This window comes from Homarus americanus, unplaced genomic scaffold (genome assembly GCF_018991925.1).
Source record: "Homarus americanus isolate GMGI-L3 unplaced genomic scaffold, GMGI_Hamer_2.0 scaffold29373, whole genome shotgun sequence".
Lineage (NCBI taxonomy): Eukaryota > Metazoa > Arthropoda > Malacostraca > Decapoda > Nephropidae > Homarus > Homarus americanus.
This window is the reverse complement of record NW_024736157.1, coordinates 681463-695776: the sequence shown is the minus strand read 5'-3', so window position 1 is coordinate 695776 and position 14314 is coordinate 681463. Positions and strand designations below refer to the sequence as shown.

The window sequence follows — 14314 nt, the reverse complement described above, 5'->3', positions numbered from 1 at the left end:
GTATAGATAGGGAAATGATGGGTGAGAGGTAGGGGGGGAGGTGAGGGGAGGGGCATAGTGGGGAAGGGGCGAAGAGAGGGGAAGAAGCATAGATTGAGAGATGATGAAAGGGAGGGAGGGAAGGAGGGAGGAAGGGAAGGGGGAGGTGGGTGAGGGAAGGAGGGGGGTAGGCAAGTATGGTAGGTGAGGTGGGGAGGGAGGGAGGTAGGTAGGTAGGTAGATAGGTAGGTATAGTAGATGAGAGAGGGGGAGAGGTAGGTATGGTAGGTGAAGGAAGGAGGGAGGGAGGGAGGTAGGCAAGGTAGATGAGGGAGGGAGATATAGTAGGTGAGGAGGGAGGGAGGGAGGGAGGGAGGTAAGGTAGGTGAGGGAGATGAGGGAGGAACCAAAGGAAGCTCTCAAGACCATTCAATAACCCCACCCCTTGATTTGTTAAGAGATAGGGTAAAGGGAATCCAATATTACGTTAATATGCTACACGAGAACATGTAACATAATATTCCATTTTCTATAAGATATCCAGAAGCGGGATCCAATATTCTATAATGAATTCCCATTACGGCTAGCCAGAAATGTAATAAGAGAAGCTAGCGCAGGGGAAAGAGGTGGTGGAGGAGGAGAGAGAGGAGAGAGGGAAGAGGAAGGGGAGGTGGTGGAGGAGAGGCAAGGTGGAGGAAGGAAGGGAAGGTGGTGGTTGTGGAGGAGAGGCAAGGTGGAAGGAAGGTGAGAGAGGTGGTGGTAGTTGTGGTGGAAAGGCAAGGTGGAAGGAAGGGGAGGTGGTGGTGGAAGAGGAGAAGGGGCTAAGAAAGGAGAATGGGGAATGAGGAGGAAGAGGTGGAAAAACAAGAGAGAGGAGGAGAGGGAAAGGAGGAGGTAGGAGGAAGATAGGAGAGAAAGAGGGTGGGTGGGGAAGGAAGAGAGAAATGAAAGAAAGGAAACTGTAGATAGGAAGGACAAATAAAAAATATGAAGAGGAAAAGGAGGAATGAGGAAAAAGAAGGAGAAGAATATAAACGACGGAATAAAACTAATGAACCATTAAATAAAATATAAAAATAAAAACAAAAAGAACAATGGAATAAGAAGATAATACGAGTAAATTGAAAAACACGAATAATGAGATAAAAATAATGAAGAAATATATAAATCGGGGGATGGAAATGAAGCAATGACTGATCAAGAAAGAACTACGAAAGGGAATGACAAGAAGATGGAGATAATAAGGTAAGACGAAATAGACAACAAAATAACAATTAGTGGGAATTAAACTTTTCAAATAGAATGTTTTAGTTTTATAATAACTACTTCCGGCTTCACTATATATTACATTATTATCCGAGAGAGAGAGAGAGAGAGAGAGAGAGAGAGAGAGAGAGATAATATAATGAGACAGAGGGAGGGGACTGAGTTGGGGGTAGTGACAGTAAAGAGGGGGGAGGAGGAGGAGAGAGGGCAGGAGAGAAAAGACAGGGAGAGGAGAGGAGACAGGGGAGGAGAGGAGATAGGGAGGGGAGGAGTCAGGGTGAAGGGGAACAGGGGGGGGGGAGGAGGAGACAGGGGAGGGGGGAGTCAGGGGGAGGGAGAGGAGACAGGAGGAGGGGGAAAGGGGGAGGGAGAGGAGACAGGGGGAGGGGGAGGAGACACGGGGAGGAGACAATCACTGGGTAAGGTTCACATACTCTCAGCTTCCATCTGTATTCTCATTAATGTACTCTGTGACGAGCGGCGTGCAGACGAGAATGGGCGTGTGGGTATGAAGGCGTGCAGGGATGTGGGCGTGTGGAGACGTAGTGTGTTGGGTTGAGTGATGTGTTTGGGGTGAGGTGTGGGCGCTGGTGTGTTTGGAGTGGTGTAGTGTGGTGATGAGAGAGGCGTGCGGGCGTGCGTGGGCGTGGGACCATCGTGACTAGCCAACAGGGCACTATCAGTCAGACGGACGGAAGTGACGGTAGAAAAAGTGTCAACAACCCACTCTTGTCTGCGACCTAATTCCGGCCCTTCCTCCTTCTCCTTCTCCTTCCTTTCTCCCTTCCCCTTTCTTCCTTCCCTTACCTCCCTTCTACTCTTTCTTCCATCACAGTTCCTCCTCCTCCATCATCTAACTTAACTACTGCAACAACCACAACTATAACAACTTCAACAACCACAACTACAACCACAATAACCACAGCATCAATAATCTTAACTACAGTAACAATCTTAATTAGCTCAGTAAAAACAATTTCTAAAATAACCTCAAGTACCACATCAACCACAATAATCTCAACTACCACCACTACCACAACACCCAAAACTACTAGAACTAAGCGTGGGCAACAACCGCTAATTAGTCTAGTTAAACATTAGCTAATATGTATTACGACTCATAATTAAACAATACACAAACTTTGCTCAGTAAACATTAATAAAAATACGTATAAGAAAAAATAAACGAACTGAAAATAAGAAAACTTTCATTATTATAAATATACCTTTAAGTAGTTATTATTACCATTTTCAGGGAATATCCGGTTTTGTATTATTACTAATCCACGTATACATCCCTTATCCGGCCAGTTACTACTATAATACTCCATGTATACATCCTCTTATCCGGCTATGTATTGTAACTCCACATATATACATTACCATCATCTGTTGGGTGACCGTAAACCATCACCCAACACGAGACAGGTTGGGGAGGAGGTGCAATTTTCACACACAATTACAGGTCGTTGCCAATGAAAACCTATTAGTTAATGCTAAGGTCCTCGAAAACCCCTCTCAGGAGGTTAAAATAGAGGTTAATTCCACCCCACAAGCCCTTCCCTTCCACCACTTCTCCACCCCACTTCATCATGGGGACAGGTGCGAGCCTGGCTAAGGATTTCCACCCCCATTGGAGGTGGCAGGAAGAGCGATTGCCCCTTGTCAGTGGACAGGTGTAACGCGACCCCTTAATGACGAAACACGGGCACAACACACATGACACGACGACACCGACTTAGGTGAAGAAATCATTATTTCAGGGAAGACTGATGGAAGATTGTAAACGACTAAAGGGTAAGACTGATGATTAGGGGGAAAGGATTAGTGGAAGAATATGGAGTAATGGGAGAAATAGCACAAAGGAATAAGAGGGAATGAAGGAGGGAGGCAGATAAGATGCCAAGTAGAGGATTATGGAAAAGAAAAAGTTGAAAAAAAGAGCAGAGGAAGAAGTGGTCGAAAATGAATCTCGGACTTTACATAGCAAAGGTTATTACACTATCTTCGGTAAATCCAAGCAACCTTATATTACGACATGGACGGTATGTTGCTCAAAGATGATTTTACCCCACAAAAAGGAGTTGTACACCCCCACCACCAGTTGGCTCACTAGTTAGTTGTGTAGCCTCACCACAAGATGGCTTATTAGTTAGTTGTGTAGCCCCGCCACCAGGTAGCTCACTAGTTATTTGCGTAGCTCCACCAACATATAGCTCACCAGTTAGTTGTGTAGCTCCACCATCAGATAGCTTAAGAAACTTAGCTGTGTACTGTAGCTCCACCGCCAGATGGCTCACCACACCATCGTCAAATGGCAGCAGCTCCTCGGCTAAACTTGACTGATAAATCGTGGTCTCTCCTCCCTTTCCTCGGCCGGGATAACTTACGGCTCGCGGCCTGGATAATATTAACATCCAGGGCTGTTTGCTCCAGGATTAGTTAGACAATTAATCCTCTTTAACCCCGGTGGTGGAACTCTGCCAGAACCGAGTCGCAGCGTCATTTACCACCAGCGGGAACTAGACCTACAGCTCAATACCAAGGGAGAGAGATCCAGATACCTCGGTCGACGGCATGTGACAAACGGTTTATGTAGAGTGATGTTAGGGCGTATGTTATCAGATGATTTCCGTTGAATGTCAGTCCAGAGGAAGATGCGTGTCGAAGGGTCTACCTGCCTGAAGATGTCTGCCAAATTATTGGGCTGATCATCTCCGAATATCTTGTTTAAACACTATTCCACTGTGGGCCTTCCTACAGGCAAGTACCTCTGTCTTGACTTAATGTCATCATTTCGTCGTTCCCCCCACTCTCCCCCCCCCCTCCCCACTATTCTCTCTCTCACCACGGATACATCCACTTAGGCGACTGTGTAGAAAGCCAGTCGCGTATATAGGTTATTACCTCTGCAACGTTGACAAATGCAACATGCGGCCGCCCCATTTCCCGTGTTGTGTTAGGGCCGACCGCAGCGTCGGTGACAGCTCTGGCCTGCGACAGTGGCCTCAACTCCCGCAGTTTGGCACAAGACACACTCGTCAGATAAGCTCGTTTACAGTCTATCGTGGACTATGACTGGTGTAATGCTTGTTTCAGGGCTATCTTAGAGCTAATTAAGGGACACAGTTATCGCGGATATTAACTGTCGTACGAGTTTAATAGAATATCTTTAGGCATACTAGAGACTATTTTGTTGCTGTGGTACGACTATTTGTTGGGGTTTCCTACAGTTTAATTGTTTAATGCCCGTTGTTTAATGATACTTAATGCTGAAATAAGCTAACTTATGATTCTCTGAGTTCTGAAAGTCGACGTGTATTTGGTGACCCCGGGGAGGTGTGGTGGAGTCCCGAGTCACAGATGATCCAGGTCCTGGTCCCTCTAACCATATGTTGGAAAATTTTCAAGATGGAGAAGGTAGGAACCCGATTTACGGAGAGGAAGAATAATAATAAATAGAAAGAGAGATCAGGAAGGAAAGCTGGAGAAGGCCAATTCTAAGGAAGGAGAAGAAATGAGAAACAAAAGAACTAAAGGAAAAGAGGGTGAGAAAAAATGAAGAAAAAGGTAAGCTACATAAAAGAGGACATAAAAAAGAAATAGGATAAGTAAAATGAAGAAAAGAGGACTTGGGAGAGTTGAGTAACACCACCAAGAGGTGTAGCCACCCAGCTCCTCTGATCAGAAATAAACACCCTTAACGTTCCTTTAAATTTCGACGCCAGTAATTCAGGCGTCCCGGACGTACAAGCAGCTGCCGAGAGATTCACTTGACGTCACAACTTGTATGGGTCTCATTTGATAGTCGCAGGTCTTGAGGGGAAGGAGAGAGCTTATCATCAAAGGTGAGGGGCCATGTTGACACACGCCGCGATGTTCCACGACCCAGTGAAGGGGGACCTACTCAAGAACCAAAGGGTAATAATATGAAGGGGGTCAAACTCCAAGCTTCTGACGGGAGCACAGAGAAGAGGGGAGGACGGCAATGTATATTTAGGAATGGCAAGGAGGAGGGCTGTTGTAAGGTATGCTAGGGGAGGGGGGAGGGAAGGAGGGGTTATTGTATGAGAAGGGGAGGTGGAGGAAGGAATGGGCGTGTACCGGGAGGTGTGTTGAATGGTAAGTCGTAAGGAAGGTTCAGAACATCAGCACTTCCTAAATAGCTCACCAGTGTAAACAAACCCTGTGTGAGGTTTACTGCAGTCTTCTCTTAATGAAAACATTCTGTACAGGTCAGACAGACCGCTAAACTGACGTAGGTTGAAAGCCATTTTTCTCCAAACTCGGAGATTTCAACGCCGCCGTTTGTTCACAATAACGTTCTCTCTGTAGATCCGGAAATAAAAACTTTAATTCAGCATAAAAATAAGACATTTCAAGAATATAAAATCTATGACGTACTTCAGTAAGAGTGCACTATGTCAGGGTCCTTTATAGTGTCACAATAATTTGAACACTCCGTAAAAAAGTTCCTTCGACAGCCGCATCCTCCAGCGTGTTAAGGACACCAGCGCCTTCTCACCGCGGGGGCCGAGGGAGGGAGGGAGGGAGGGAGGGAGGGAGGGAGGGGTAGGTGTATGCCCGCCTACCCCCCATCAGCAACACAGCCCCTCACACACACACACACACACACACACACCAACAAAGGCCTCCATAGTGACTCGGCCTTGTTCCACCAGCCCCTCCAATCCTCCCCTTAAAATCCCAAGCGTGGCGATGGATCATGTGCAATACTATCGGCTACATGCTCAACATCGGCCATTGCACAGGCCAGCCACCCCTCTCCCCCAACACACACACTGACGGACACGCTGCACACGCTTTGTTGCACGGTGAAGGATGGCACCGGGCATTGCTCGCGTATTGTTATTCAATGAAGGATGGTGCTCCGACTCCGCCTTCTTGAAACTTGTGGTCAGAGGCGGCAAGGGTGTAGGAGGGGGAAAGGGGGGAGGGGAGGGGGAAAGAGGGGAGGTGGGGGTGGAGGAAGAAGGAAGAGTAGGAATTTGGAAAGGAGGGAAGTGGGGGGAAAGGGGGGATAAAGGAGAAAAGGCAGAAGAGGAAATGGGAGGAAGGGGGAAGGGGAAAAAGTTGGGGAGAAGGAGAAACGGGAGGAATTGGGAGGAGGGGCAGAAGGGACTGGGAGGAAGGGTATAAGGGAAGGGGAGGAGACAGGAGAATCGAAGAGTATGGATTCTTGATAGGGAAGTAAAAATAGAAGAAAACGAAAAAGAAGGGGAGGATCAGGAAGAAAGGGAGGAATGGAGGAGGGGAAGGAAGAAGAGGAAGAGAGGAGGGCGAGAGGGACGTGGCAGCTGAAGTAATGAGAAGGGGATGTGTGGTGGTGGTAGATGTGGTTGGTGATGGTGGGAGTGGGTGGTGGTTGTGGTGGTAAAGGATGGTGGTGGTAAAGGATGGTGATGGTGGTGGTAAAGGATGGTGATGGTGGTGGTGAAGGATGGTGATGGTAAAGGATGGTGAAGGTGGTGGTAAAGGATGGTGATGGTGATGGTAAAGGATGGTGATGGTGGTGGTAAAGGATGGTGATGGTGGTGGTGAAGGATGGTGATGGTAAAGGATGGTGATGGTGGTAAAGGATGGTGATGGTGGTAAGGATGGTGATGGTGGTGGTGAAGGATGGTGATGGTGAAGGATGGTGATGGTTAAGGATGGTGGTGGTAAGGATGGTGATGATGGTGGTAAAGGATGGTGATAGTGGTGGTAGATGATGGTGGTAAAGGATGGTGGTGGTAGGATGGTGATGGTGGTGATGGTGGTGGTAAAGGATGGTGATGATGGTGGTAAAGGATGGTGATGGTGATGGTGATGGTTGATGGTGGTGGTAAGGATGGTGATGATGGTGGTAAAGGATGGTGGTGGTAAGGAATGGTGATGGTGGTGGTGAAGGATGGTGATGGTTAAGGATGGTGGTGGTAAAGGATGGTGATGATGGTGGTAAAGGATGGTGATGGTGAAGGATGGTGATGGTTAAGGATGGTGGTGGTAAAGGATGGTGATGATGGTGGTAAAGGATGGTGGTGGTAAAGGATGGTGATGGTGGTGGTAAAGGATGGTGATAGACGTCGACCAATACACACTGCCAACACCAAGATGTAAGAGAATGTTAGGGGTAAGAGCACCATTAATTATCTGGGGTTTATACAGTATGAAACACCATAACAAGGCGCATAAAATGAGCACAAATTGAAGGGTATATTACTAAAAACTAAGACCACACCACAACCATCTTCACGGTGTTGAGACGTGGCACCGTCGCTTAACCCGGAAATAATCGGCCTAAAAAAAACGCACGCACACACACGCACAGACACACACAACCTGGCGAGATACACGAGTCCAATAATGTATCATTCAATAATTACGGTTCATATCCCGGTGATGGCATTAGACCAGCGCAACACATACGATTATTTGTACGATAGGTTAAAATACTCAAACACCGTGAAAGATGTAAGATTTAAACTACCCGGAAGGAGAAGAATACTACGTGAGCCTTAGGGTGCGTGTCACAGCTCGACGAGACCACACCTACGACACACGACCCGGGTATAGTCGTCGTCACCATCGCTCATCGTCATGTCTTGGAGACGAGCGTGGTCTGACAAACGACGGGTCACCTGCACGACACTCCCGTCCCTTTTGACCTACTGAGGAGGCTTTACGCTATTGGTTCCTTTACGACCAATGACCTTCAAGAACAAACTTTCAAAAAGACAAATATAATCACTGACCTTTGTAAGCAGGCTGACCTTCAGGACTCTCCTCCCCTGACCCTGGTAACAGATGCCGCCCGTGTATGATAGTATTAATCTGAGGGACTGACCTCTGCTGACTCCAAGGGACTATTAGTGACCCTGTAACGATCATAGAACTAACATTAATATTGTTCCTTTTCATCGTCTTTCCAAATCTGAATCCTACCAAATAGCTCAAGTACAACCTCCTCCACCAGCCTCTATGTACATCACACACACAGACTGTCTTATCTTCCCTCACAAGAATCCTCACAACATCCTTTCTTTAGTCAGAATCCTACGACTAAAATACATTTACCCTCCTTTTCGATTCTATCCTGAGTATCCGAATCCTTCTATAATAATGAAGTACCATCCTATCGCCGCCTACGAGTCCTACCAAGGAGAAAAGGTTGGTCTATTCCCCCCCCCCTCTCCGCGTCCCACAAGACAGAGAGGTGATGGCAAGAGTTCACAAAAGGGCGTCGTACACAGCCAAAAGTAAATGATGGAACGATTCATTAGTTTGTTGTGACACACCACTGAGAGAGAGAGAGAGAGAGAGAGAGAGAGAGGTGGAGGGGAGGTCTGCTGGTGTCTGTCTCTCCAGTCAACCCCCACCCGTCTCCCCAGTCCACCCCACTCGTCTCCCCCAACCTACTAAACCAGTCTCCCCAGGCCACTCCAGTCTCCACCTACCAGTCCCTCCTCTTCTCCCCATGTCATTATCACTTGGTCGTGACTCCTCCTGCCAGGCCTACAACCTCACTAACCTGGACGAACACTGTTCATTACCGTCCTGGAAAGAATGATCACACAAAAGAAACTACACAAACATTAAGACTGAGTAAAAATAACATCTATTGTGGATATAACAATTGGTGATAATTATATAGAGATTAATTAGAACGACCCCCTGACGGAGACACGATGATCCTCCCCATACTGGCCAGCTATTTTGTAAATAATATTGATTATGTGTTAAAGGAATATCCTTCCTTCCTTAGGCTTTAGTAAGCCCCTTTATAATATTTATACTGTATATACTTTTCACACTTGCCAGATGATTCTGGTGTCATTGTACAGGAGTACCTAGTGACAGCACTAGGATCCCGCTTCCTCTATCAAGGAATAAACAATTGAAATTGAAAATTGAATTGATTAATTAGATACAACTAAACATCCATTCACTTATTCGTATTAGGTAGAATTTGTTTACATATATATAAATTGTATTACTTAATCACAATTGAGTGTTACAGCTTCCCTTGTAAAGCAGCTGTACACGAGAGGGCGAATCGGAAATATCTACGCTATAGTAATGACACCCTGTGATGTTTGGTTGTGATTCCCCCTCATAACTACCCTACCAGCATCATTGGCCCTTACCCCAGAGTACTACCATCTCCACCACCATTTCCCCAGAGTACCACCACCACCACCACTACCCCAGAGTACTACCACCACCACCACTTCCCCAGAGTACTACCACCACCACCACTACCCCAGAGTACTACCACCACCACCACTTCCCCAGAGTACTACCACCACCACTTCCCAGAGTACTCACCACCACCACCACTTCCCCAGAGTACTACCACCACTACCCCAGAGTACTACCACAACCACCACTGAGTACTACCATCTCCACCACCACTCACCCCAGAGTACTACCACCACCACCACTCCCAGAGTACTACCACTACCACCACTACCCCAGAGTACTACCACACCACCACTACCCCAGAGTACTACCACCACCACCACTTCCCAGAGTACTACCATCTCCATCACCACTACCCCAGAGTACTACCACCACCACCACTTCCCCAGAGTACCACCACTACCACCACACCCCAGAGTACTACCATCTCCACCACCACTACCCAGAGTACTACACACCACCACTTCCCAGAGTACTACCATCTCCACCACTACCCCAAAGTACTACCACACCACCACTTCCCCAGAGTACTACCACCACCACCACCCAGAGTACTACCACAACCACCACTTCCCAGAGTACTACCATCTCCACCACTACCCCAGAGTACTACCACTACCACCACTACCCCAGAGTACTACCACTACCACCACTACCCCAGAGTACTACCACCACCACAACCACTCCTAGAGTACTACTATTCCACACATTACCCTTCTACCTATTCGTAATAACGCCTTTCCTCTATCCTTAATAAGTATCTCACTTCTCCTATTCTCTATCTAATGACTATCCACTTCCACACTTCTCTTCCCTATCCTCTGCGACAATCCAACTCCCCTTTTCCCTTCCCTTCCCAAGACAATTGCATCCTTCAACTCAGAATCCCTATCCACGCCTCAGCACTTCCCTTCAACAACTATCTATTCTTATCATTTCCTCTCTCCCCCTCCCTCTTCCTCATACACTCCTTTTCCGTTCCAGCGCCTGCTATTTATCTACCTATCCCAAGTCTGTCTATTCCAGTGCATCAAATCGCTGCTTCCGGAGTACTTAGCCTTCGTTCCATTGCCTTCCGTTCCATCCATTCCATTCAGCTATGCTCCATTACCTCCTTGATACTATTCCATCCCATCTTTTCTAACCTAACAATCTCTCTTCCCCATTCTTCAAACCTTCACTCACTACACCTTTCCCATGATTCTTTTCCATTCATTCTATTTATCATTCTGTATCTCTTATCTCGTTCCATTTCGTACTCTTCTGTTTTTCTTTTCCACCCATACTTTCACTCCACTCTCATGTATATCTTCTCTTATCTTCCTTTCCCTTCTGTATACTTCTCTTCTTTGGTTCTTCCCTCCTACTCCTCCCCCCCGTCTCTTTCTTTCTCATTCCCTCCTCTGTCTCTCCTCCTCATCCTCCTCTTACCCTCCTTCCACATCCTCCTTCATCTTTTTCCCTCTCCTCTCCCGTTTCCTTCCATGCCATATACTCCTCCTCCGTCTCCTCTTCTTCCCCTTCTTCCTCAACCCCTCACCACCCTTCCATATCCTCCTCCATCTCTTCGTCTTCCCCTTCCTCCTCCTCTCACCTCCCCTTCCACACCCTCCTTCATCTTTTTCCCTCTCCCTCCCCGTTCCCTTCCATTCCAAATACTCCTCCTCCGTCTCTTCTTCCCCCCCCCTCCCTCCTCCTCCCCAGGCCGGTCTCCACTTTCTAGTCATATACAGCTCGCAGTGTAAATAATGGAGAGTTATTTGTGCACGTCACGGCTGACAAAGAAAAATGCGAGCCGTCGATAGCGTAGCGTGGAAATGAATAGCGCCTTTTTCTGCTCCAAACTTTTCAATATGATAAAAAGGTCGATGCTTTTAACGCTGAAACAAATGGTTCCCGGCTCGTCCCATACAAGGCTAGAGGGGAGGAAATTTTGGGGGGTTATATATATTTTTTTCTTCTCTCTCTCTCTCTCTCTCTCTCTCTCTCTCTCTACTCTCCTTCGTGTGCTTCATCTCACTCCCAACAATGTATTCTTTCTCGACCTTCCCTTTTATCTACCTGCTCTTTGGAAGGGTTATGGAAGGAAGGGAGGGAGGAGGAAGGGGGGAAGGTTAAGATAGAGACACAAGCAGGTAGGTAAGTAGGTAAAAGGGGGAGATGGAAGTGAGAGGAAAGAAGGGAAAGGGTTGGAAGGAGTGGTGTGAGAGAGAGAGAGAGAGATTTAACAGCTTTATTGACAAGATTGAAGTACAATTTTGCCTAATCAAGGTAGTTCAATCCGGTCTTGGTATTGAGGATGAGGCTATTGTTTACGGATGAAAAGGAACAAGGATAGAAGTGATAGATGGCTCACGAGAATAAGGACTTGAGAGAGAGAGAGAGAGAGAGAGAGAGAGAGAGAGAGAGAGAGAGAGAGAGAGAGAGAGAGAGAGGGGGGGACAAGGAGAACGTATAAGGTATGAACGGGGAGAGTGATGGTGGGAGTAAAAACGAAGTGAAGGAGGGGAAGATAAGGAGTGAATGGGGATAAATAAGGAAGAAAGAAGAGGGAGAGTAATGAATAGAAGAAGGGACGTAAAGAGATAATAAAAACACACATAAATAACATCAAACTAAGACAAAGTTTAAACTAAAAACTAACTGGATATCAACAAGTAATAAACATCTCCCATTCACCTTCATGTAACTAATAAACACAAACAACATCAAGGTGATTACAGGTACAGGTATCGAGTATTTTACAATTAACTATCGACCGTTCACTAAATAAGCCGGTGTTTTCTTATCTGATAATAAATGACAGGGATTGACCGGCCTCTCCAGAATGGCTGTTATCTGTTCGAGTGAAATTAATACCACGGTTTGGTCTCGGATGGATGGGGCTCATTTTCTAAGCCTAGGCATAAGATAATTGAGTTTCACAGAACGTGAGATCAAAAAAGAATCATATTTAAGAGAACACACACACACACACACACACACACACACACACACACACACACACACACACACACACACACACACACACACACACACACACACACACACACACACACACACACACACACACACACACACACACACACACACACACACAGCGTTTCGTTTGCTCTGAGATGTGCTTCAGAAGTATGTGTTGGCGCTCATCTCGGATGTGTGTGTTGGGGGGGGTTGTTTGTAAGTCCTGCTTCGGATCAATAAACGAACCCGTCTCGAAACACATCGATTCGTTTGCTTATTTAATTCCTCTTTAAAATAATAATAATGCTGAATCTCTCTCTCTGGATGCTGCCTAACCGAGTCTTTCTATACCACCTTAAGACGTCGACCTGCTCATGTAACTGCTCATAAAACTGGACTTCTTGCTAAGTAATGTGTCGAAACTATTTTAATGAGAGCTGCGCAGGCCAAGCTAAACCCAGCTATGCCAAGAACCTTCCAATAAGATGACGGCATATATTATTTTTTCCTTTTTTGCTTCTCGGAATTTTCTTGTGTGTTACAAAAAATATCCTAAGTAAAACAACCATGGCACGTTATTGGTCAGTGAGGTGATGACGTCAGGAGAGTTGTGGTGCTAGCCGACTACACTGCTCACGAACGCTAGAGATCTGTAGGACAGTATAAATAAACAACGAAGGTCATGATGAGAAAGAACATATAAATATAGATGGGGTGTGAAGGAGAACAGATAAATAGTGGCGTGATGAAGAGGAGATAAATAAGAGGGGATGATAAAGAAGGTCAGCGAGAAGTGACGATAATTTATGTTCACACTACTCATCACTGCCTACATTAATCCTCGGGCCAAGTCCAAGGGGTTGCCTCCACACACCCTCCTACACCCTCATTACATTACACCCAGCTACACCCGCACCTAATACACATACTGTACACCACACAAACTGTAAAACGTCAACACCTCCTCACACAGGTGTCATATAATTACAGATACATACAAGTATATACATTATACCTATATAACTATATACCTGTAATATCTCAATTAACACAACCAATAGAGTTAAATACAGGGGAGTCTGGCATCACATTTCCGGAGTCATCATTCATTCTATTGATGTTTTTTGACTAATTACCAAACTTAATGAGCTAGAAACTCCGCGAGGTGATTAATAAGTTTGAACCAACTAAATGACGAGGCATCAATCCAGCCATTTTCCATACACGTCCAAAGTTTTTTTTTTTTTTATAACATTTCCCTTGAGAGGAACTTCTCCTTCGGGCGTCTGTGTGTATGAGTGTATTTCCGTATTTGGGTGTAACTTATTTTCATTAATACACTTATATAACGGTGTTTATTACTAATGTTGTATGTAAACTCAGAAAACAGTTTAATTTTTTTTCTGCATTTTTCCTTACATAATTTGTTTCATCTCTACTTTTCTTTTATCCATTCATCATAAACACTCATTTACTCAGCCTGGCTTTCCTTCATTTGCTGCCTTCATCCATTACGTTTTCTCATGTCACTATTTTTTTCTTCGTCTCTGCACAATCCCACCGCTGCCACCAAATCCTGTATACTTCATCACCTTACACGCTAATAACTCACCCTGATTCACCCTGACTCACTCCTATCCACACTTATAACTAAATCTTTTTTTTTATGTTTACCTGTCTGCACTATTACCACCTACACTACCACTACTCACACCAACACCACAGTATCCACCCACACCATATACCACCACGACCACACCAAACACCACCCCACTACACCATCCCACCCACATCCCACCCCGCCCACACCAAACACCACCCACACCATCCACCACCCCACTACACCACCCACATCCCACCCCGCCCACACCACATCTTAAACCTCACAGCAGAAATCAACAAC

The 14314-nt window shown here is 46.0% G+C and overlaps 1 protein-coding gene across 2 annotated transcripts in view; it reads right to left on the bottom strand.

Annotated features, from left to right (window-relative positions):
* LOC121872099 (protein bric-a-brac 1-like) overlaps positions 1–14314 on the bottom strand; it is a 117553-nt gene that overhangs the window by 88546 nt on the left and 14693 nt on the right. For both annotated transcript variants that reach the window (XM_042374785.1, XM_042374786.1), the window contains exon 2: positions 8001–8123. In XM_042374785.1, the coding sequence (XP_042230719.1) occupies positions 8001–8123 (123 nt within the window). The remainder of the gene's footprint in view (positions 1–8000; positions 8124–14314) is intronic.